Raw genomic sequence first — 25,903 nt, forward strand, 5'->3', positions numbered from 1 at the left:
TAATGATTTAAGTATTACTAATGAAGCTTATTTAGAATTTTATCTAATTAAAAAAATATTTAGGGAGTGTCAAAATAAATAATTAATAAGATAAAAGAAAGTTTAGTAGAAACCCAATTTTTTAATATCCTTTACGACAACAAGACAAGCTAAATATTTCTTGAATACATGATTTTCTCCCCCCTTGAAATTTTAAAAACAAAAATGAAAAAGGTAATCAAAGTATAGAAAAAAATAAAGGAAGAAAGAAATTGCCTTCTTCAACCGTTGAACCGGTTGGTAAACTGAAAGTTTTCTATTGTAGTTTTAGTTTTCATTTCATTTTCTTCTATTTTTTTTTCATCCCTCCCTAATATTTTAGTTTCCTATATTCAGTCTTCCCTCCTTTCATCCTCTTCTTTCCTTCTATTACTGTAACTTTGAAAAAATAGAAAAAGTTATCCTTTTTAACTAACCAAGTTGATTGAAAATAAAACCACGTTAATAGGCAAACACCAATATAAATTCTCTTTTTCTTCAATTAGATTATCTTGCCACTTTACTCTTCTCATTACCGCCTATAAATTCAACACATAACTAACTTGTCAAAAAGAAAAGAAAAAAAGAGTTAACGAAATACACAATGAAAGAGAGCCTAAAAGAAATACTAAAGAATCAAGTGAAAAATAGTACTCGTCTACGAAAGGGATCGCTCCGTTGCTCTAATCATCATCTGGCATCGGCTATACTCCATCAAATTCTTTTCTCTTAATCAAACACACCTTGTAGCTTGTTCAGAACTTTTTCATTGCTTAGCGGTAATTATCAACAACATATGCAAAGCAATAATGAAGAAGAAAATGGGATAGCAGTGAATTGGAAGATTGCATGTTGCCATTTTATCTATTGTTGCAACTGTTTCGATGCCTATAGAATATAATTCTTTGTTACAACAATAATTGCCCCATTATGCTCATTATGAAAGTAGCTACGTACATCATTTCTTTTGGAAGGGATGATTATTTATTTAACATGAGAAATTAGAAGAAAAGGCAAACAATTGAGAAAAGCAAAATGCAACATGTTGGTCATAAAGAGGTGCATCATCATGTATAGTATTAATTTGTTTCTTGTTATTATAAATTGATCTTTCTAATGTTTTGTTTCAGATTGGCACGTCCTTAGTTAACATAGGTAATTAACGGCGTTTTGACGATACTCTAAAATTTGATTATTAATTTAACAGATAGATGAATCGAAAACCGACCGATAACCACTGAATAATAACAAACGATATATCGATTTGATAGTGATTTAATACATCTAAAACCGATGACCGATATCGATATGAAGTGTTAAAAAGCAACGCTATTGAAGCGTAAGTTTCACCTTTTGTAAACAAACACAACAAAACATTAAAAATTTGAATGATTACAACATTTTGTTTCTCATGTTAAAAAATGGAAGGCATAGATGAAAATGAAAGAAATAGAAAGCCTCGTACTAACCCCAGTCCTCCATTGCAAAAGGAGTGGATATTTCACTTTGTTCCCACTGCTTAAGGTGGTGGAACTCTTGGCAAAAGGCCCAGCGACAGTTATTGTAGGGTAATAAATAATAGTAGTAATGATGAATTGAACAATGAGGTGTAATTATGTAAGATTAGGAAAAGACGTGACTGTTGATTTTTTTTTTTGAAGAAGTGGCTTTTGGTTCTTACCAAAAAGATGTGACTTTTTTTGTAATACATATAATAAATAGGAAATATGAGAGAAAAGCCAAAAATCTGAGGAAAAAGATAAATAGATTTTACCGACCTGCGTAAATTCGTAGGCGTTTTAAAAAATAACTTACCAACCTCACTAGGTCGGAAATTAATTTAATACGACTCGCTTATATATATATATATATATATATATATATGATTATACACCATATTCTGACTTAAATTTGTGGACTTCGATTGACTGCAGTATAGTGAATACCAATGAAAACATGTCCTTTAAATTCTTATCTCCGCACTCAATTTTGATGTGTATATCTCATTGTTGTGGCCGACCACTTAATCTTGTTGATCATGAGGATTGGTCTCAGTCAGTACTACTGAAGTTGGGTTAATAAGTTGTTTTGAAACATTAAACTGGTTCACATTATTAAACTTGTCCACATTATATTTAATTTAGTTCATGAACAAGTAAATTAATGTATTAGGGGATACATGAATTGGTGAAAAATTCTAAATTAGTCTTATGAGTTGTTATTCATATATCTTGTGAGTTCTTATTCATGTATTTGGAATATATGAGGTGTGAACTTATTAATAATGATATATATATCTTCTCTTTTATGGATATTATGAGTAACATACTGGATGATTCACTTATAAATACTTAAATCGTTCTTGTTCGGATGTCGGATGGAAGATTTCCTGTAATTTGTTTAAACATAAAGGATCAAGTCAAATGTGTAAATAAAATCATCTTTCCTCCATTTCTCTTCTAATGAGTTTTGAGTGTAGTTTGTGTTGTCTTGCTCTCCCAAATTTCCAACAAGTTGATCATTCATACGACAATCGTAATTATCCCCCTTACGTTAATAAGAAGAGTGATTTCTTTTTGTAAAAAGAAAACAAACTTCTTTTCTAAAAGAGTTGACAATATTGTTGTCATCTGCATCAAAGGATTTTCATTTTGTTACGTCTTGCATATCATACTTTGTAGGGACGTTCTTACATGCAGATTTGATTTCAACAGTCCAGGTGAATTTCCTTCAGTTCGTCAATTCTTTAAAATACGTGGAACGTAGACCAAATTAAATATATAGGTAGATTGATGTTTTTCTAGTCTATCCATTTCTCTCTCGTTTGTTCCTGTCCTTTGTAAATCAGCTACTCTTTTCATTAGAAAAATAAGACGGACTCTATTGATAGGTCAAATAATTGTTTTCTTTTACTAATATATTTTTTAACTTCAAAAGTGTTGATCCACGGAACTAAATTTTATTTTATTTTCTAACATGTTTACAAGAAATTTCAAAAAAAAAATAAAAAATTGACGCATGAAATCATACCAGAATTGTAAGATATGTTGATCGTTGTACTCATTGGTGCGGTGCTAGGATGGTGTGGGATAGGCAGGTTCTTGGTTTGATTAGGCTTCCATAATACATGCAAATGGGTGAAATTAAATCTATTACAGTGTTGGTAAATTTAGAAAATATAATGGTACTAGTTTTTTTGCCGAAGCAAATTCAAGATGTCTATTAAAAGAGTCAAAATATAATTTCATCTTTAAAAAGGATACACACACACTCCTTTAGTTTCATTATATGTGATCCATTTTAACGGAGCACAAAAAAAATATAAAACGTTTGAAATTTATGATACAAAACAAGTCAAAGATCTATAACATCTTCTTACATATAAAATGGGAAAAGGGTCAGATGTACTCTCCAACTATTGTTTATAGTTTAGATTTGCCATCCGTTAAAGTTTTGGTTCATATTTACCCCTTCCGTTAAAAAACTTGTTACATTTGCCCTTATCACTAGCGGATTGCTTACTAGGAGTTCTTATTTATCCAGACACCATGTATTTATATAATTTTTATTTTATTTTATACCATACCAATTGAATTTGCCATATAATTTTCTTTTTTATATAAAAAAAATACAATACCTAATCTTCTTCTTTATCAAACCACCACTTCCCCTTCTTCTTCTCCGCCACTGACACCGCCGTCCGCCACCCTCCACCACCGTTGGTTAATTTACTAAAAATTAACCCATTACTTCTCCACTTTTTTTACCCAAACCCAATCTAGATTTATCAAGGAATCTTCCTTTTCTCATCTTCATTTTCACCGAAATACACACACAACACATACAGATACACACACCACTGCTACATCAAAGAAAAATAGAGGCGACACCACAAAATCAAAATTCTCAACTGTTTTCATCGCTCCTCCACTCATCGCCCCACCATGGAAACCTGTCAATTAGCTCCACCCAAAATAACCATTGAAATTGTATAGAACACCTCAAACTTTCGAACCACCACCCATCTTCATCGGACCATTTGAAACACCAAACAGCCAAAATAAAAACACCACCAAAGCTGAAAAACCAGCTTGTGGTGATTTGATCGAAAAGAGAGGAAGAAGGGGAAGTGGTGATTTGATGGAGAAGAAGATTAGGTATTGTATGTTTTTATTAAAAAAAAAAAAAAAAAAAAAAATTACATGGCAAAATTCAATTTGTATGATGTAAAATAAAAAGAAAAATTATATATACACATGGCGTCTATGTGGATAAATAAGGACTCCTAGCTAGCAATCTGTCAGTGATACGAGCAAATGTAACAAGTTTATTAACGGAAGGGGTAAATATAAACCAAAACTCTAACTGAGGGCAAATCTAAACTATAAATAATAGTTGGAGGATAAACTTAACCCTTTTCCCTATGAAAATTCAAAATTACATCTTTCAAAACGTAAAAAAATATTATTTTGGGATAAATTAGAAAGAAAGGTACAATAGAGACAAATGGAGAATATATACATAAGAAAATTGATTTTTTTTTTTTTTGACAAAGGAGTGATTGCCTCTCGTTGAATTACGAGAGAAACTCATGGAGGAGAGAGAGAAGTGGTGTTGATGGAGAGAGGAGGAAAATGGTATTTTTGCAAGATTTGAATTATTTTTGGATTAAACTGTAATTAATAAAATTTAGGAGTGAGAGAAACATATTATGAACTTTTATTAACAGATCGACACGTGTCTGTGCTACTATTAACTTTTGAAGTGGTCCTAATGTAAAGCTCAAGATCTTACAACAAAGGGTGGAAGAAGGACAAAGACCAACAAGCTGTCATCTCAAGTTTCTCTTTACTTGCTACACGCTAACGTGCTCTTATCCCAAATTTATGTATGCTTCACAATCATCTAAAGTTCTTTCCTCCCTTTTCCATCCCCAGGAAATTATATTCCATGTTCTTGGGAAAGTTTCGGCTTGGAATAACTTAATTTAGTCGTTAATTTTATTATTTAAAATGAAATCAAGTACGTAGCAGCATTGGTAAAACTTCTAATTTTGACCATAAAATCAACTATATACAATTATAATTTGAGACCAAAATTTGAGGATGAACAATATTAAATTCTAAAATTTCTATATTATCAGATCACCTAAAAGATACGTAATAACAATCTTATAATTAACCTAATATATAAGATAGATACACCTATAATAATAATATGTAAAAATATAGTGAAGTGTCATTTTCTTCCTACTGTCCATGTATAAAATTAAATCTAAAACTTTAGTTAGGTGCAAAAAATTATGTTACACCTCAGAAATTATCGCGTCATTTGCGTCGTAAGTAAACTAATGTAAGCCCGAAGAGGTCACGGAACCCTTATAAGGTTAAGGAATACTTTTATTAAGCGATAAGCAAGTGTTTAAAGGTTTCGGGATCAAGCGAATCGAAGAAATTAAGTTTGTTGAAAATTTGGGAAAACTTGGCAGAATTCCGACAGGAAATTTTGGTCCAACTTGAGAGAGGCATATCTCCTAGAATATGAGGAGTTACGGAATCCATAACCTATGTAAATTGAAGTTCGGCGTGTCTTCTTTTCAATGCAACTAACATATCGCAATTCTGAGAAGTACATGATAAAGTAAGACCCGTACAAAAATGTACGTCCCGTACATTTTGGACGTACCTTACCTGAAATTTCCAGAAAGTTGAAATTTTTTTTTGCCTCCAAGTACGGATGAACATTAACCCGTACTTTGAAGTATGGGATGAACAGTAACCCGTACTTTGTCCGAAATTTCTAGAAATTGGAAGTCGGTGGAATTTTTTTTCCTAAGCCTATAAATAGATGTTTCCACGACTTGGGCCTCATTTTCTCCCCAAAATAAATCCCTAATGTCTCTCTAAGCTTCCCTTAACATCCATAAACACTCCAAATTATTCCAAATCAAAATCAAGAGAAGATCAACCTTGAAAACTTAAGTTAATTTATGGAAGTTAGATGTTCTTGTTTTCACTTGGAATTGTGGGGATTAAGAGCCCGATTGGATTGGCTTATAAGTTGCTGAAAATAGCTTATAAGCTGTTTTCAGCTTTTTTGAGTGTTTGGCTGGCCAGCTTAAAGCCATTTTGTGCTTAAAATAAGCCCAAAAAAAATAATTAGCTGCTTTTTTTAAGCCCATCCAAATAGGCTCTAAGTCTTGGAGCAAGTTGTGTGAGTTGAAATTCTTCAAATACAAGGTATATTCTTCATCTTATCTCTTATGTTAAGTTGATTTGAAGGTTTAGCAAGTCTTAAAAGTGGAAAGAGTTATGGGGAAAAGTCATAAAGTGTTGTGTTGTAGTTGTTGGCTATGAATTGAATTTGAAAATAAGTTTTTGAGGGATTTGAGTCTAGTTTGAATGTAATTTCTTAGGTATGATATTATTGATGTTATTTGATAATTATGCAACTTGATTAAAGAAAGAAAAGGTGAAGAGAAGTCCAAACATGAGTTGGGAACTATGTTGAGTTTAAGGACTGTTTTGAGCATCTTGTGGCTGCATTGTTAAGTTAATTTCCATGAATATGAGTAGTATCTAATGTTGTTGATGTGTTGATGAGATTATACTCCTTGGTTGGGAAGAAAGGAAGTGTATATTGGTATACTTTGGGCTGTTTGGAGTGTATTCTTTAGATGGACAGTGAAAGGAGTATTGAAGGACTTTTGTAAGCTTCTTGTTGTTATCGTGGGATTGTTGTACATGTTGAGGTGATTGGAGAGAAAGGGGAAATGCTGCACGATTTATTTTAGAATTAAGTTATCGTGGATATACGTGATATACTAGCACCATCTAAGCTTGCATATGCATTCCTTATTATAGGATTGGCGTGCTAGTTGCAATTAGCTCGATTGTTGGATTGCTTGGATGACAAGGCATGTTAAGGCTGTCCCTTTATTTCTTACGGCATGATTTTTTTGATACAAACCCATTCACATGATATCCATAATGTCCTTATTTTTAGAAATGCTAGAAGCTTATGATTCTTATGGTATTGTTGATAAAAGTTCACTATGATGATGATAATGATGATGATTCCATTTCTAAAGATACCAAAGCTTATAGTTCTTGATGTTCTCATGATATTATTGAGCTTATTCCATGATTATTGGTTTTATTCATTGATGTTGATCTCCTCTTATGATTTTGTTCTTTCAAGGTGAGATATGTTCATGATGATAGTTCCATAATGATAATCGGAGGTTTACCGACCTTACATCACTCCGATAGAGTTATAGCTTTTATTTGGGCTCTCATGCATGATTTATATATATGTATGTATTTTCTCACACCGCACCGCTATATAGTCGGTCAGACAGGCACGTAGATGTGCGCACCACTGCAATGGGCAAGTTATGATGTTACCATACATATATATACATATATACATATATATATATATATATATATATATATATATATATATATGGTGTGTGTGTGTGTGTGTGTGTGTGTGTGTGTGTATATATATATATATATATATATATGTGTGTGTGTGTGTCATATATATATATATATATGTATATATATATATATATATATATATATATATATATATATATACATATATATATATATATATATATATATATATATGTGTGTGTGTGTGTGTGTGTGTGTGTGTGTAATATTATATATATATATATATGTTGTGTGTGTGTGTGTGTAATATATATATATATACACATATATATGTATGCATACATCCGCCTCAAGAGGCAATCAGATGTATAGGTTATCTCTCTTATCTCATGTCACTTTCCATATCTTTGTTATGTTGTTATTCATGCTTTACATACTCAGTACATTATTCGTACTAACGTCCTTTTGTTTGTGGACGCTGCGTTCATGCCAGCAGGTAGGCAGGGAGGCGGATCGAATCCTTAGGTGTTTCATCAGCGACTTCTCAGGAGCGCTCCATTTGCTTCGGAGCTACAGTCTAGTGGTACTATTCTTTTGTGTACATACCTGGGCACGGCGGGGTCCTGTCCCATCTTTATGATGTTATGGACTCCTTATAGAGGCTCGTAGATATATGTGTATAGTAGATGCTCCATAACCTTCTTAGGTTTATACTTTTGTATATCATTTTTGTCAAGCCTTGCTGGCTTGTATATATGTGTGTGTGTGTATAGTTGGTGATGATCATATAGATGAGCTATTATTTTGTGGATTCATGCCCTTATAGATTATATTATTCACAAGTTATCTTTCATGGTCCACCTAGAACGATAATGAGAAGCATGTTAAGAGGTGCTCGGTAGGTTAGCTCCGGGTGCCCGTCATGGCCCTCTGGTTGGGTCATGACAAATTAAGTATGCAAAACTAGAGCGAACATACAAGCTACTCAATCACCATCTTATATATATTATGAGATGATCAACATTCCCTTTTCCTTAACTAAAAGACCTTCGGAAAATTACAAATAATTAACTACATCTTGATAGGAAAAGTTTTACTCTCTTAGCGGACTTACTTGGCATGAATTATAATGCCTAAAGAAAGTAAGTGAAAAGAAACAAGCAAACTCAATGAGAAAGACATATTAGCAATTGCTAGCAAGAGAGCTAGCACCACCCACAAACTTCTTTAACCTTTCAGAGATTCTTGCAGCTCCATATTCAGGTGTGCACTCTCCCTGCATCTACAATGGAGCAAACAAACACTATCTATCACATCACCAACATTAAAAGCCACAACCCCTCAATAGAAATTTATATAAAGTGAAGAAATATAAAAAAAAATGGCCATAGTATGCTACCTTTGAATGTATGGAATGAAAAACGGTGTCATTAGTGACAGTATAACTAGCATTTATGACTTGTACACCTTCTTCATGAAGCATACGTATTATATCATTGAACATCAACTGATTATTCAAATTAGTAATTAGAGCAACCTTTAGAGCTGAATCCACACTTTGGATTTCAATATGTGGCAACGGCAACCGTTCCGTTCTTGACCTTGAACTTGCATTTACACCTGCTGTTAAGCTTTCTTTTCTCTGTCTCGTTCTCTCCAAATTTATCTGCAGTTTCTTTATGTAGTTGGCTGCTTCTTCCAGTTGATCTGGCAGTGACAAAACTACCTGCAAAGCCCAGATAATTACATCATTTTTTTTTGGGGGGGTTGGGGGGGTTGGGGGGGAGGGGGAAAACTTGTTACAACTTACAATGAAGCAATTTCATAATTTGTTTTGTAACAAACATGTGAACACCAATGAAGATTTTATCTTTTACTCCATCCATCCCAATTTAGGTGTCAATATTTGATTGGGCATGGAGTTTAGAAAATATAAATGAATTTTGAAACTTGTGGTCTTGCTATACAATACAAAAATCTGAGTATATATGATTCTACTGGATCTGACTATATGATACAAATCGGGCGGATTTAATTTGGGAAGGGCCGGAGACTGAATGATGACATGCATGAAATAGAAGAGAGAAATATTATTGTTGGAGATAAGTAAACCAAAAGGATAAAAAAAAATTATTGGAGAAAATTAAGTAAACTAAAAGGATAAAGAAAAGAACCTTAGAATGCTGATGATGGGGGACAAGAGAATTGAGCTTCAAGTAGAGATCTTTCATTTGATTTCTTCTGTTTTTCTCAATTGTCTTTCTATCAACTTTACATGATGAGGAACTAGGGTTGTTACACTGTTGCTCCATCAATATACCTCTTCAACTAAATTGGAAATAAAGACCTCACTACTGATTACTATATCAGAAGATGTATAAATCGAGTAAGATTAAATTAAATGGAAGGGAAAAGGCAATGACTGCAGAAAAAGTTTGTGTTTTCATGAGAGAATATTTAGGCCTTTACTTTTTATGGGTCCAGTAAGATTAAATTAAACGGAGAATGACATATATATACATAAGAATATGATATATTTACAAAATATGACAATACTTTTTAGTTTACAGAACATAACAATAGATTTCTTACAAAAAATTTCGCTCAATAATTTATGTATGAAAATGGTATGAAATGTGTATTTCTTGCTCAAGACTTAGAAAATTTCACTCAATATTTTGTGTATGAAAACTGTATGAAATATGTATATCTCTTAGGGTTTAGAATTTCGCTCACATTTGTCATGTATGAAATGTGTATGACTCAAGGTTTAGAATTCCGGTCATGATTTTTTATATAAAACTGTCTAAAAGTGATTAGGAAATATGTCTATAATTGTATACATGTTGTATAAAGCTCATGTTCGGTTTTAGGAAATTTAATACAACTACAACGTCATTATATTCAACTTTCATACAATATTCATAAAAATTTAATACAACTAAAACAACATATGTAACTTAAAAAATAAATTTAGGAAATTTCGAGTATTTTGAATTTTTTTTGCGATGTTTGGAGTCGTTTTCGGTCTTTGAGATTTGCATTTCCTATTTATGATTTGGTAGATTGTTGCTAACTTTGAAGAATGGCTTCATTCTCTTAGTATTTTTTCTAGATCTACATTTTTCCAGATTTGTGTTTTTTCAAATCGTGTTTGTTTAGATCTGTCACCGGAGCGTGTCTTGAACTCACCAAAGAAGAAGTCGGAGAAGGGGAGAAGGGCGGGGCGGTGGTTCTGAATTATTAATAAGACCAAACTCCATTAATTGTAGAAAGAAAAGTCAAAGTTTTCAAAGCACAAATGGTTGAAAATATTTGTTTGGTTATTGAGAGAGAGGACTTTTCAGACATGCTACACAACAAGCTAGTAAGATTTCTCTTCAGTCTGTTCTCGGAGGAAACAGAGAATAGGGAGAAGAGGAAAGAAGGGTGGGGTGGCTCAGTTTTGAATGAAGCAAAGAATTGGGAAAAGGAAGGAAAGGGTGGCTTTTAATTTTTTTAAATCTGATATGTTTGGTAATTAAGTTGTTATATTTTGTAAATAAAGAAAAATATTCTTATGTTTAGTAATATAGAGTTTTAAGAAGTATTATTATGTCATTTTTCCTAAATTAAATGGAAGGGAAAAGGCAATGACTGCAGAAAAAGTTTGTGTTTTCATGAGAGAATATTTAGGCCTTTACTTTTTATGGGTCCAATAAGAGACTATTTTTGACTCTTGATCTGCAGTAACGAGGAAACAAGACTGCTCCAGGAAATAGGCCGCCAGCTGTTAATATGTTCTATGATTCGTCTACGTTTTACAAATATTTTAAGTTTACTAAAATATGACGAAAAGAAAAATACCTTAGCTAGTGTGAAAGCAATTCATATTATAGGGTATTTTAAAGCTACTAAGTCAGCTGAAAAAGAATTAAATTTCAGCTATATATTTTCTCACAACAATTCGCTTTGTTTCTTTCGTACTTTCCTTGTATGAGGGAGGTCTCAGAGTTCCCTCTTAAATTCTTGCTGCTTCAATTACATAAAATTAATTTCGATTAAATATGTGGTTGTGTATCCTTATCACACAGACGCAACTAAAATTAAACTCGGAAAAAGAAAAACACTTTGAATTAACAAACTACGACCATCACTTGTTGTGGGGTTTTATACTATAGCATTACATTTGGTGAGTAAGACAACAACTATTGCATATTCTTCAAGGAAGGCACGAAAAAGAAAAAACACACGTTGATTTATCCTTGGCCATGTTCGTAGTTGTTGTGTTGATATTTCTTCTTTCTTCTAACATCTCGGGGAAAAAGCATTTAAGTTAGTATATATATACTGACAACAAAAGATTTTTATATTTCTACTTGGTAAACAAATGAAAAAATGTGTTTGTCTTTACATACTTGTTCGAAACGGTGCACGGTGCACATGCAGCTCTGGGTGGGGCACTTGGGTAGTCTCTGTCGGAAATACATTAGAGATATCACTTTAAGAAAGAACAAATAAAATATAATAATAACAATAAAGATAAAGACGGAGTTAAAATTGAAAATTCGATTTAAGGCACGCTATAGATGGCGCTATCTTCATAGTAAATTTCCACAACAAGAAAGTATAGAAATGGCAATAACTCTTTGGCAAAAAATAATAATAATGTTGACAAAATTCAATATTTAGCAACAATTTAGTTTTATTGTTGGCATATATGATGGAACTTTTAAAAATGAACTTTTTTGTTGCCAAACAATTTAATTTTGTTGTCATAGTATTGACTATTGTTGCAAAAAGTACTTTTGGTAATAACAAAAAAGTTGTTGCACGTCTAGGAAAAGTTTATGCAAAAAAAAAAAAAAAAAAAAAAAAAAAGTACTTTTTGCTAGGGGTGGGCACCGTACGGTAGATACCAATTACCATACCGAAACCAAAATTTTTGATACCGCGGTTTTGGTATTATGGTATTTGGTGCAGTATTCAGTATTTATAACGAAAATACCGAAATACCGAATACCATACCGAAGTACTCCATATAGTTATATATACAGTTTATATATATTATTACAATACTAACAAATACATAATTAGTATTAGTACAAACTAATTGTTTAGGCGTTAGAATTACTTGTACTTTCTTTTGAATATTTTTACATGTGTAAGGTGTTAGTATGATATAATTGATTGAAATGCCCAATTGATTGAAATGCCCTTTTTGTTTACCGAAGTATTATATATCTTGATTGAAATGTCTTTTTTGTGTGATTGAATAATGAAGGGTATTGCTTGTACTTTCTTTTGAATATTTTTACGTGTGTAAAGGTGTTAGTATGATATAAGTGAGACGTTTCTTGAATAGCCAAATTCATAATTCTCTATTATATGTATATGTAAGTCGAAGTCGAATAAACTATGGTTACCGAATTACCGTACCGTAAAATACCGAAATCGAACTTAAGAATACCGTAATGGTATGGTATTTTTAAATATCAAAAATCGAAATTACCGAACAGAAGTTTCAAATACCGTGTCATGCCCACCCCTACTTTTTGCAACCATAGTCAATACTATGACAACAACAAAAAAAATTGTTGGCAAATGTCTTCTTTCTTCTAGTGTTCCGTCGCTATCCCGGTGCAAATAGCAAAGTGACATTATACTTCAAAGATACAATGAACCACTCAGGAATCTTCTAATGTGCAACTCACATAGAAATTCCGAAGAACCCCTTTAATCTCTCGACTGCTTTTCTAGGAACTCAGAATACGAAGAAAAAAACAGACTCTTGAAGAGAATGAAATTATATAGAGCCTAAAGATCTAGATCTGCAATCAAAAAAAAAAAAAAAAAAAAAAAAAAAATGCAATAGGATTGTATTTATAGAAAGTGAAACACACCTCTTCATGAATAGATGTACCTCTTAAGATTGGATGACACATTTTCACAATGAATAAGTGTATCCTTTAAAGAATGGGTAACACATTTTCATAATAAATTGTGTCTTGCAAAAAGGTATTTTTAAACTTTTAATCACTCCCAAAACTATTGCAACAGTCTATTTCTGATTTATATCATATTGTCATCCTTTACCAAGTAGTCATGGGTAATAAGGTATTATACCTAACCCTTTACCTTGATTTCAATCTCAACAAAGAAATGAAAGCAGAACTCTTTGCTCGTTTTGCAGCCCTGCCTTTTAGTCTTTTATTTTAGTTTTCCTCATGAACATCTCTTGTCAAAATTAAGGATTTGAATCTTGAAAAGTGAAAATTGTCGCATAAATTAGGATAGAGGGAGTAGTATATATAACTATAGAAGCTATTGTTTGATTTAGTTTGACCTTATAGCTAGGGTCTCAGCGATTATTTTGGGTGTGTCACATTTCCTTGCTGAGTGATGATGTATGAATTCTTTATGTGCTCCTTTAACTTTATCTGTTTAACAATCTTATTAATTACTACTATTTCGGACATTTCTTGATTGAGTAGTCGTAGAAATTTAGATCTTGTTCACATTATTTTACCCCACAAGTGTCTTAAACTTTTTGAGATCCATTGCGTAGTGGTTGATGATATCAGCAGATTGCAAGTGTCTTACGTGCATTTCGTGAGATCCATTGCGTAATCATGGTGAGATCACCAATTCATATAATTATAGTCTATTATATACTTATATAGAATTCGTGTTGAGGAGAAGGACGGTAAAATGGGGTCCGTGAATAAGAAGAAAAAGGAAGACCTTCACGCAATTTGAACTCTGCATCTCCGTGAGGGGATGGTGAAAATTAAAAGGCTTAAAGTCAACACGTGATGTTTATACCATATCATATAAATATATCAAAATTGTGTAACGTAAGTTGAGAATATATTTCAATTAACTAGTACTATAACATAACATTTTTACTACTAGTTACTATTGTTTTAAGAAGAAAAAAGAAAAGGAACTTTCATCAAAGATTCAAATAGTGCAAGAAGCGAAATAACAACGAAATGAACAAACAGATGTGGAACTATAGGCGAGAAAAACTAGGATCAAATAGTAATTGCACGTTGCAAATTCGTGAAACCTCCAAAATACTAAGCTAAAAGCAAACGTGAATTATTAATTTCCATCATGAATTAGACGTCACCTTAATCATGTGACTGGGTGTAGTACTTGATGTTCACTCCTTTTCTAGAGACGGAGAAAATGGTTGTACATTAGTATTTCTTTTGTTCACACCTTAGGTTATAAAAACACGTGATTGATGAAATACTTGTTGCTTTCACCTTGCGACCCTCCGCTTTTATTTATTTCCTCGAGATCCAAAAGACCTACGTTTAAATTTGGACCAAAAATAAGACCACACAGGTAAGTTTTCTGCATTTACTATTATTAGATGATGATATTTTGCACGACTAGTTATCTATCCTAAGTTATACCAGATTTTCGCTTATAAGATAGACTAAGTTACTCTACATGTTCCAAGTTAACGTTTGCGGAATAATAACGAACACGAAAGTAAGGACACGGTATTTTTACGTGGAAACCACCCGACTCACAAGGGTGAAAAAAACCACAACCTACACCTCTGCGGGATTTTTCCCAAAACTCCAAGACAATTGTCAGCCTTTGCAATTTCAGATTACAAACTTTGTAACCTAGAAACTAACTATAATTCCTATCTCAACAATCTCCATAAAGTATTGAGCTTACTTCAAGTTGCCCTCAACTTGAAGCTGAATATGACAAACGTTTATACCTATGACAATTGCTTCTATGAAAGCTGGTAAACGTACAACTCGATAAAACAATTTCAATACAAGATTCTAGACTTGAAGACTGTAAAACATAACTGTATTCGCTCAAGTTCTGTTTCTCTCTCTATGTGAGTGCCTGAGATTCTTCAAGAGAGGACTTGGATATACAAGGTTTTTGGTGCAGTCAAGCGCACAATATCCCTTTAGGAGTATAAGAATTATAGTTCACTTGGATAATTATGGCAAGAAATCCTATAACTTGTCCCTTTGTCCTTATCTCTTAATTAAAGAAATCTTACACTCCTTATCTCTTAATTCAAGAGTTACACTCGCAGCAGGCTCTGAGCTGAAACATGTTCACGGACCTAGTTCATTCATTTTGTCTCACCTCTATTACTGAGATAGAACATGTTCATTGACCTGGTTTATTCACCTTTGTCATTCACTTTGTCAATTATCAAAACATACTCTTGCAAATGCCAACAAATAAGCCTCCCTAGAACGTGAGATTTGAAATTTTGAAATAAGATATTTTACCTGCTACAAAATGTAAGAATGACCCCGTGATGTAAATAAGCAAAATGTTACACCTTGGGAATTGCCCCTTAGCGTACAGTGAATAGACTAACGAGGGGTATGACGTATACGAGGTTTGGACAAGTAAGAAATAGTATTTGATGATCCTAATTAAGATTTCCAAAGACATTCGAGTTAGTGAAGGAAAGTTGTTAAGGGAAGTAAGTCGTATGTTGGGTATTGAATAAGAATTTTGAGTATTGAGTTAATGATGCTTTAATGACACCTTGAGGAAGAGTTATAACGTCCCTTAGATTGGTATTGAAGTGATAAACAAGTGTTAAGAAGGTCCCTAAGGATCGGAGATCAAACGAGTCGATGAAACAATTCTCGAAAAAAGCCCGAACAAACCTACGATGTACACAACGTATAAAAAGTATGGACCGTATGTCCAGCCGTAGATCCAACCATGTCTTAACTCATTGACCAGATCTACGGCCAAACATACGGCCAAGGAAAACATACGGACCGTATGTTGGTCCGTATAATCATTATCATTCCGAACTCAAATTTATATAAAGGGACCTATCCTTCATTTCTTTTCATTTCATCTTTCACCTCCACACTTCAAGAAACAGAACATTTCCATACACTTCAATCACAAGAAAACAATAGAAATCAAAGATCAACAACAAGAATTGAGGAGAATCAAGTGTATGAAACCCATTAAAAGTCATTCAAATCAAGAAAACCCAAGAGATGAAATAGGGTTTTGGTGCAAGAAAATATCATCCAAGGCCTATTCCTCCATCATCTAAGGTGAGTTTCATGACCTTTTCATGTTATTTGAAGTATTAATAAGTTGAAACACATGGATTGTAGAAGCGTATAGCAAATGGGTCATCAATGTGTGAATAGTGTTATTATTGAGTAGTAGTTGGATTGAATCATGAAATTGGATATGTTGAGATTATAAATACGTTATAAATGACATTTAGAGCATGAAATAAGCATTGGATACGAAAGAATGCGATAGTGAACTTTGGCCATAATTATGGAGAATTGGGATGAAATTGTGAGATGCGAATAATGTAAATGAATGACGATTTTTGCTAGTAATATCGTGATTGTCGTATATATTCTCAAACAAAGGAAACGCCTAATTTTCTTTAGCCTTAAGAGGCACGTTCTTGTAATTGCCTAGCTAACGACGTTACGAACTCTCTTGAAGGTCAAGACGTGAGCATTAAAGGAGAACGAGCAAGCGATAGAATAGTTAAGCGACAAAGGTATGTGAGGCTAATCCTTTCTTTCTAAGGCATGAATCCTATGTATGCGTTTCCTCCTCCCCTATGAGATTCCTATCTCCAAGAAAGTTAAAAGTCCTCGCTCATGAATAGCTATACGAGATAATAGATACGAGATGAATACGATAATGACATAGTAAGCTAAAGTCTAGAATTATAATCTATGATATTGCTCCTAAAAGCTACCGATGCTATATACAATCTATCGATGTTGATCATCGTACACACTCACCTTATGCTTGTTCCTTGGTCAACACTATAATACTTCATAAACATCCACGACCTTATGTCACCCCGATAAAAATGATTATCTATGAGTCTTTATGCGTGTATCGCTATAAGTATATTATGATGAGCATACTATGATGAGTTATGATAAGCATATTATGACAATCTATGATGCTCATGATATAATGAGCATATGATGATATCCCTTTTCCTAAATGGCGGGCATCCGCTTAAGGCGGGCGGCCCTATACGGTCGGGCGGTTATACATTTATGCATATATGATATGATGATGAGCATGAGAGTAAGCCAATTAGGCCCATTATTTCTTTTATGATACGGTTCCCATTAATCCTCCTTTTCCATGTCTCCCTTATTTCATTGATGTCTTATTATTGTTTATGCCTCATATACTCGGTCACAATGTTAAACAAACATCCTTTTATTTGGACGCCGTGTTCATGCCCACGTGAGCAGGCGGGGAGACGGTGCCGATCCATAGGAGCTAGTAGTTCGGTTTATGAGCACTCCATTTTCCGAGGTGCCATTGATTATTCTTTGGTACATATACGTATATATTCATGATTGGGCACGACGGGGTCCCGTCCCGTCTATATGTCTAGTACTACGGTAGAGGCTCGTAGATACGCGGCCAAACATGGGTAGCATGGTCCCATGGCTTTTATGTATATGCTTGTATATATTATTTTGATACCGAGGGGCTCACGTTTATGAAAGTAAATATGTTTTAAATATCGATAGTTTTCCATGATTATGAGTGTGTGTGTGTGTGTGTATATATATATATATATATATATATATATATATATATATATATATATATATTATGGTTAGCCCCGATACCCGCGGCCCGTAAATGACACAAAAAATATCCAATCCAAACTCCACGTTATTCTTATGTAGAAAGCAACTTGATATTAACTCAAATCACTGTGACACCCTAGTTTAGGAGGGAAATCCCACATTGGCAAAACACAAGAGAGATGCTGAGTATATAAGTAAATAGGCCTTACACCTTAGTGACACGTTTTAAAGCAGTGCGGGCCTAGGTCCAAAGCGGACAATATCACTAGCGGGTTGGGCTGTTACAGATGGTATCAGAGCCACTCTTGTGTCAGAAATGTCGATGGTGGGTCACGGTTCAATGAGTTTAGGCAAATCCCGGGTAGGCGGGGCAAACCTCCGTGCTGAGTCTAGGCAAATCCCATACGGTGGGGCAAACCTCAGTGAGGACGCTGAGTCCATAAGAAGGGGTGTATGTGACACCCTAGCTTAGAAGGAAAGTCCCACATCGACAAAACACAAGAGAGATGCTGGATATATAAGTAAACAGGCCTTACACCCTAATGACGTGTTTTAAAGTCGTGGGGGCCTAGGTCCAAAGTGGACACTATCACTAGCGGACTAGGTCGTTACAATCACAAAATCACATGGATAAAAAAAAAATTAGAGGAATTTGTTAGGATATGGGCTATATCCTATGTAGCACTGGGAAGTGGGTCATGATCAAAGACATAAACCAATAGATGTACTGCAGTATGATGATACAACAATAAAAATGAGTGACTTCATGCAATTCCAATTTAATGAAAAATGGTTGACTTAGAAAAATGGTTGTCTCACATTCTTTCTCAGTTGACTTAGAAGTCTTTAATTACTCGGACAATATATAATAGACAAAAGGAATTTTAAATTACCCTTTATTATGTTTTGGTAAACTTAAAATATTGTTAAAATGTAGAAATAAATCATGTAATATGAAGCCAATTTCATAACCAGGCAGATATTGGCAGTGTGTTAGATGCTTTCCTATTTATGCAGAAGAAATGGTCACAAATAGTTCCATGTGGGACCAAAAAGACAACAGGGAAAGCCCTACACATACCATTCTGTCTTCCTTATCATCTTTACTTAATCATAATGTTGTTCTACTGTTCTCCTGCAGTTATTGCCTTTCACTTTCTTTTTTTAGTACTCAACTTTAGGTTCCTCTTAGTTTCAGATCTCCAATAATTATTTATAGTAGCTAGAATTAACTCCTTCTGTTTAGTATATAGAGGGATTAAGATCTTGTTATATTCCAAGACTGTTGGAGAGGTATATACATATATTATGGAGCAGCAGTATAACAACCCTAGTTCGTCAACATGTAAAGCTGACAGAAAGACAATAGAGAAAAACAGAAGAAATCAAATGAAAGATCTCTATTTGAAGCTCAATTCACTTGTCCATCATGATCAGCATATTAAGGTTCTTATTATTTCTCCTCTAATTTAGTATTCTCCTATGTTTATCTTCTCTTAATTAATTATTCTCTTCATTTACCTCCTATATTCCCACAAATCAATCTGATTGGCGCATGTTCGAGATCATAAATTGAGATCTAGTAGACATCTTCATCATATTAATTATTGAAACAAGTCCAATTGTCAAAATTAAAATGATAAATCTTTGTAAGTGTTTTCTTTTTCAATACAAAATGAAAAGTATGAAACTGCACTTGCACAGGCATTATTTTCGAAAAACTTACGAAAATGATTACTAGGCATTATTTTCAAACGGTTGTCAGTTTATTGTATGTATGCATATTCTTTTCTGATTGTTATTTACACATTAGAGTGACGGATGACACCTCTTAACGGTGTCTCTGTTTGTCTGCCACTAACATAGCACTAACAAAATCTTAAGGTAGTTAATTATTTGAGCTTTGCAGGAATTTTTGTCACTGCCAGATCAACTGGAAGACGCAGCCAATTACATTAAGAAATTGCAAATAGATTTGGAAAGAATGAGACAGAAAAAAGAGAACTTAACCGCAGGTGTAAATTCAAGTACTAGGATAAGCAGTACTGGGAGAATGGAAAGTTTGCCATTGCCACACATTGAGATCCATAATGTGGATTCAGCTCTAAAAGTTGTTCTAATTACTAGTGCAGATTATCACTTCATGTTCAATGATATAATCCGTACGTTACATGAAGAAGGCGTAGAAATTATAAATGCTAGTTATACTGTCGTTGGTGACACCATCTTCCATTCCATACATTCTAAGGTACTACCCATTTCCATCGATATCTTGGCTCTCTTTGCAGTTTAATTTGCACCCCACTTTTTTCCTTTCTGTTTTTTTCTTTGATCAGACAATAGTTAGGAGCCGTTTGCACATGGTTTGAAATCATGAGATGAAACCATGATTTGAAATCATGTTTGGACATGCAATTTGAATTTCTTAAGTTGTATTTTTTTTTATAGACATAAAACCCCCATAAGTTGTGAAAACTATCAAAATATTTTCAATTCTTATATAATCTTATCAAATGAGCAAGTCATAGTTCATAACAAAATTAATACGCTACTAGAAGACCTTTCTAAAAAATACAACATCAATTGATCAAACTTTAGTTCAATAAAAAAGAAAATTTAACATGAATAGTAATGTAACTACTCTTTAATATAATCCTCCTACATGGTAGACATAAATAAAGGTTGGTAAATGGTTGGTGAGAGTAATTATTAAAAATATCTACCAACTTATGAATCTTTTTTTTTATAAAGTATAAACTTATGAGCCAAGTTTTATATTTACAAATTTTGAAATCCCAAATCATGCCTTTTTGGATGATTTGACATTTCAAATCATGGTTTGAAACTACGAGATGAAATGCATCTCCAAACGCTGACTTCATCTCATGATTTCAAATCGCATGTCCAAACGCCTACTTAGCGGGTTCAGCATAACCCAGTACTTTGAGATTCAATATCTTATGTGATCGAGTTGCACACACTTGAGAAAAACGAGTATATACAAAATTAAGGGTTGTTTTCATAGATTGTCCACTCAACTTTTATATTATTGCACTAAAATCACTAAATATTTTTTGTAAACCAAATATTATTCAGCTTTGCTCAAGCATCATAGAAAATCACTATGCTAGTTTTTGTAACAAAAAAGTCATTTACCTTTTACTAGAAATCACATTTAATTTATTTTAATAATTTAATGCAATAAATTAAAAATTAAGTGACAATGTATGAAGTTGATCCTAAAATTAATTAAATACACAATTCACAACACAATCTTTCAATTCAAAACCCAACGTCTAAATTCTGAGTCAAGCCAAAGTATATTTAGCTAGCGTTTGTCATAAATTTTGGATCAGATTTTAAAAATTTATCTTTAAATATATGTTTGGCCATCAAATTTTATTAGATTTTGAAAATTTATTTTCAAATACTTTCAATTTTCAAAAGCAACTCAGTCGGGTTTTGGGGAGGAATTTTACTTCCACTCACATAATTTTAAATTTATTCCAAATAAAAAATACATGTCCAAACTCAATTTTTTATTGCCAAACGTGAGCCTTGTTTGTTGATTGATATATAGATGATGTAGATGTGTTTGTTTGGTTATGGTTAGGTGGGAGAATGTGCAACTTCATCAGGATACGAAGCTGCAAAAGTCTCACAGAGATTAAATCAATTAGTGGGTCAAGGTGCTACTGCTAGCTAACTAGCAAGCAACTTCTGTTAGTGATGTTTTTCTTTTGGCACGTGCTAATTATCTCTGCTAGCTGCTTTATTTTCAAGTTTTTTTTTTCAAATTTTTAGGGTGAATGCTGGATTTCTGTTTTAACAAAATCATGTATAATCGTTGAACTTGGGGTCTTGGCATTTCCAGTTTTTTACTCTTTAATCGATTGACACATGATGAGTTAATACCGCACTCATTTTTTATCCCTTTTTCCTGTTGTGTTTTGGTGATGAAATTACATGACGAAAACTATTACTAGTACTAGTAGAAATATACAGTGTCAATTACTTAGATTACAAGGGGTTAGGAGTTTGGAATGATTTTGTGTTATTCCATTATTCCACCCACTGCTTCTATTTTTTTGTATCTTGACCTCAATAATTGATTCTCTCTCAATTAGTAATGTCCTTTGGCTTTATTAGGAGTCTGGAATTATTTTGTGTGGTTACAAACAAACCTTTTCACTCGATTTGATTAGCTCTCGTAACCATCGGTCTAATCAAAGTAATGTTATGCCAATTATACTAATGGTATATATCTTATTAATCAAGATAATAATATCACTTAAGCATTTGGAAGACATCAAAGGGTAATACTTATTTGACATAATCACACCACCTGAAACATATATAGCATGATTTTATTGATCTTGAGTTTAACTTGGCTTGCCACGTAAAATTACACACAACATCAAAATAGCGTTTGGACTAATGAAATAGGCTCATTTTGTAAATGTCAATCAAACGACTTGATCCAGATAAACTTGAATTTTTGGTTAATTGTACATACAATATTAGATTTTAATAGTCAATGTTGATTCGGGCCGATATTTCTTAAATTTTAAGATCACGCGAACTTTGTATTGATTCAATTCAATAGTAAAATTTAAGCATCTACATATAGAGCCATCTTAGTTAAATTTCTAGGCTACAGTAGGTACAAGATTATTATTTGTTTGAAAACGACAGAAGGGATAAGAATTGTCTAGCACTTTCAAAGATGAAAAGCTGCAAGTAATTGTGGTCGTAAATGGACAATGTGGCTAGTACACATCTTCCTTTAGCTAATCTCCTCCCTTCCACACATTCCTCTTTTGTATATAATTGCCTTTCCAAAGTGCTGTTTTAACCAAATCTTCTATCCAAAGGGAGATTTAGCATCTTTATTGACTTTAGATACGCAATGTTCTGGCTGTCTGCTGCTGCCCTACAAATACTATAGTGTCCGTGCGTTTCAATTTCGGAGTCTCACTGGAAGACCTTGATAGACTGTAACATAAGCTTGTACATAGAATGTCTATTTGGTGTAACAAGAAAAAGAGAAACCAATTTTTTTTACTGGATTTTAATTATCTTCACCATCATAATAATCAAAATAAGTGTTTAGCCGTTAGTATAGATAAGGCAAAAGTTGTTACTTAATGAAGGAGCAACAAGATTGCATTTTGATTGGCCAGAATATGTTACTTGTATATGTAAATTGACTCTTCAATTCGACTTGGCATGCCACGTCTTCTACAACACTCCACCAATCTAGGCCTCTATGATAAAATGACATCTTGAGATTAACAAAGTGATGTCATCATTTGAAACTCAAATAAATAACTTGTCCAACAAAATTGGACTATTAATTAGATCTATATTTATTGGACTTAACTAATTAATCCAATTATATTAACTCAAAATATTTATTTAGATTAATATATTTTAAATTTAAAATATAGTCTAAATTATTTATGAATTTAAATTCAATAAAACTTAAATGTCTATTATCATTACAACTGCAAAGTGCATATTCCCTGACAAAAGAGAGTCCGAATGTACTTAGCAAGAAAGAAAAAGCTTGAAAGCTTGACCCGATTTGCTATGTTGTACAAAATAGCCATATGAGAGACAATAAGAACGTGTTCATTCCATATGATAACCAGCTATAAGTTAGGTACGAAATTAAGGAAAATTTACTTGGCATAAGAGCTATTTATGGATAATAGCTACACTTTATATTTATTACCATTCGTAGCTATATTTTCCATCTGTAGCTACACCCTTAAAATACATCTTCCACGCCTATAAGGCCTTCTCCATTCTCTTTCTGTCATTCTTAATATTACTCCTACAGTTTGAAACTCAAAAAAAAAAAAAAAGGGTTCCAACCAATAGAAGACAGTTACACAAACGGTTACCACCACAACGGCGCCACGATCCAGCCGCGGCAGCGGTAATTTTGTACGGAGGTGCAGCCGTATCAATGGCAAAACGGAGACGGCGAGAATCCTCCCCCATCATCTTCACCGCCGGACTGAAAATTCCAACTCTCTGTCGGAAAACGAAGCAACAGCCACCGTCACGCTACAGGCGAGCAGCGACTCTCTTCTATCTTTCTAAGATCTGATCCTATTCATGCCAGAAATGGCAGCGAGAATCCTGGCCGCCATGGCCAGATCTGGTCCTTTAATAGGATTTGAATGTATTTTTCATTTTTTTGAGTGTAAATACAGTAGTATGTTATATTTCATCGGAGATCCGACCGGTGTTATTGTATTCTTCCTTTTTAAATACAGTGTATTTTGTATGTTCACTAGAGTTATGACCAGATTTGACTGTATTCTTCATTTTCGTCATTTTTTGAGTGTAAATACATTCAAATACATTCAACTGATGCGACGTCAGGCGGCGACTTTACTGGTCTGAACTCGAATATATTTAAATACGTACCAAAACAAAAGGATTATTAGTATATAAATACAATGAAATACACACTCCTTCGTGTATTTAAAGGATTTACTCCACTCGATTTTTATGATACATGTATTTCCCTACATTTAAAAACACGAAAATACAGCTGAAACTCCTTCTGTATTTAAAGGATTTACTCCACTCTGTTTTTATGATACATGTATTTTCCTGTATTTAAAAACACGGAAATACCGCCGAAACCACATAAAAGGTAGCTACGATTTGTAAATTGCAAACTTGTAGCTATATAGTGTTAGGAGCTTATAAAAGGTAGTTGTTCATGTAAGTTTTACTTAAATTAAAGTAACAAGGCGAAAAGAAAAAAAGAAAAAAAAAAAAAAACTAGGATTCTACTTGGTTACATCACAATTCACAAGATAAGAGACAATATACTGTTGGGCTCAAATGAAGTTTGACCCAAATTCAAACGTGAATGAACCCATACGTCGCGTACGGTAATTTAGCTGGGCTTTATCGTTGGACATTGTATCTGGCAATCCCTTGGCCCAATCTAGGGTATATGGTGCTTTGCACTCATTTTTTTGCGCGGAGTGCCCTTCTTTTCGGTGGTTTTAAATTTCGCTTCTTTTGTATTCTTTAAATTATGCCCTCATATCGTTGGTCTTTAATTTTTGCCCTTCGCATGAGCTTTCGCGCCGAAATAATGAGGGTTCGCTTCGAACCCCCGCTCAAGCATAAATTAAAAAAAAAATCGCAAGACAAGTATATACTTTTGTTAAGGAATTACACATTTTACGGACCCGATACTCATGCTTTGCACGGTCCCGTATAACTTTGATAATTCCTTCACAAAGTTAGATACTTTTAATGTGCAAACTACCCGATAATCTTTGTGAAGGAATTATCAAAGTTATGGCTATTTATAAGGCATAAGTTTAACCTAACTTTGGTAATTCCTTCACAAAGCATGCCGCGGGGGCATACTTTTTAACAAACTTTTAGTTTAAAACTTTGAATGAATTATCAAAGTTATATGATACTTATGCCAAGTCACAAATAAGGCATAAGATGCCGGTCCGATAACTTTGGTAATTCCTTCACAAGTCGTAGGGGGCAGAAATTTAAACTTGCCTTGCGAATTTTTTTTAAAAATTTTGACTGTGCGTGGGTTCGAACCCTAACCTATGGGTTTTAGCCGAAGGGTAAAATTTAAAGATTTCAAATATGAGGGGCAAAATTTAAAGACCACCCCAAACGAAGGGCAATTCGCAGAATTGCCCCTTTGCACTTTGCAGAAATAGAATCATACTACCTGGCTATTTAACTTTTGACCTTCTAGCAAATCACAAAAGTTTCTAATGAATATGCTAGGCACAAATCATGACGAATCATAAGGAGTTTAGCATAAACCGTGTCATAACTTTAGAATTAACATGGCAAATCACTAGGAGTTTCTGATGG

The 25,903-nt window shown here is 33.4% G+C and overlaps 2 protein-coding genes across 2 annotated transcripts; one reads left to right on the forward strand and one right to left on the reverse strand.

The window, feature by feature from the left end:
• Nucleotides 1-8,403: 8,403 nt before the first annotated feature.
• LOC132048205 (transcription factor bHLH162-like) lies at nt 8,404-9,901 on the reverse strand. The gene is made up of 3 exons (XM_059439115.1): nt 9,596-9,901; nt 8,821-9,147; nt 8,404-8,703 (listed from the first exon to the last, which is right to left on the reverse strand). Exons 1-3 carry the CDS (start codon nt 9,731-9,733, stop codon nt 8,605-8,607), a joined length of 564 nt encoding a protein of 187 aa, XP_059295098.1. The 5' UTR covers nt 9,734-9,901; the 3' UTR covers nt 8,404-8,604.
• A 9,129-nt stretch (nt 9,902-19,030) lies between these two features.
• Nucleotides 19,031-22,143, forward strand: LOC132045115 (transcription factor bHLH162-like). Its single transcript, XM_059435650.1, has 3 exons — nt 19,031-19,465; nt 19,929-20,267; nt 21,633-22,143. The coding sequence occupies exons 1-3, from the start codon at nt 19,328-19,330 to the stop codon at nt 21,723-21,725; spliced, it is 570 nt and encodes a 189-aa protein (XP_059291633.1). The 5' UTR covers nt 19,031-19,327; the 3' UTR covers nt 21,726-22,143.
• Nucleotides 22,144-25,903: the final 3,760 nt, after the last annotated feature.

This window comes from Lycium ferocissimum, chromosome 2 (genome assembly GCF_029784015.1).
Source record: "Lycium ferocissimum isolate CSIRO_LF1 chromosome 2, AGI_CSIRO_Lferr_CH_V1, whole genome shotgun sequence".
NCBI classification, from domain to species: Eukaryota; Viridiplantae; Streptophyta; class Magnoliopsida; order Solanales; family Solanaceae; genus Lycium; species Lycium ferocissimum.

Excerpts from the sequence above, each read along its gene's own strand:
- LOC132045115 (XM_059435650.1), top strand. The coding sequence starts at position 19,328 with ATGGAGCAGCAGTATAACAACCCTAGTTCGTCAACATGTAAAGCTGAC. Across the intron at positions 19,466-19,928 it reads ATCATGATCAGCATATTAAG|GAATTTTTGTCACTGCCAGA; the intron begins GTTCTTATTATT and ends TGAGCTTTGCAG. Across the intron at positions 20,268-21,632 it reads TCCATTCCATACATTCTAAG|GTGGGAGAATGTGCAACTTC; the intron begins GTACTACCCATT and ends GGTTATGGTTAG.
- LOC132048205 (XM_059439115.1), bottom strand. The coding sequence starts at position 9,733 with ATGGAGCAACAGTGTAACAACCCTAGTTCCTCATCATGTAAAGTTGAT. Across the intron at positions 9,148-9,595 it reads CCCATCATCAGCATTCTAAG|GTAGTTTTGTCACTGCCAGA; the intron begins GTTCTTTTCTTT and ends TGGGCTTTGCAG. Across the intron at positions 8,704-8,820 it reads TTCATTCCATACATTCAAAG|ATGCAGGGAGAGTGCACACC; the intron begins GTAGCATACTAT and ends GCTCCATTGTAG.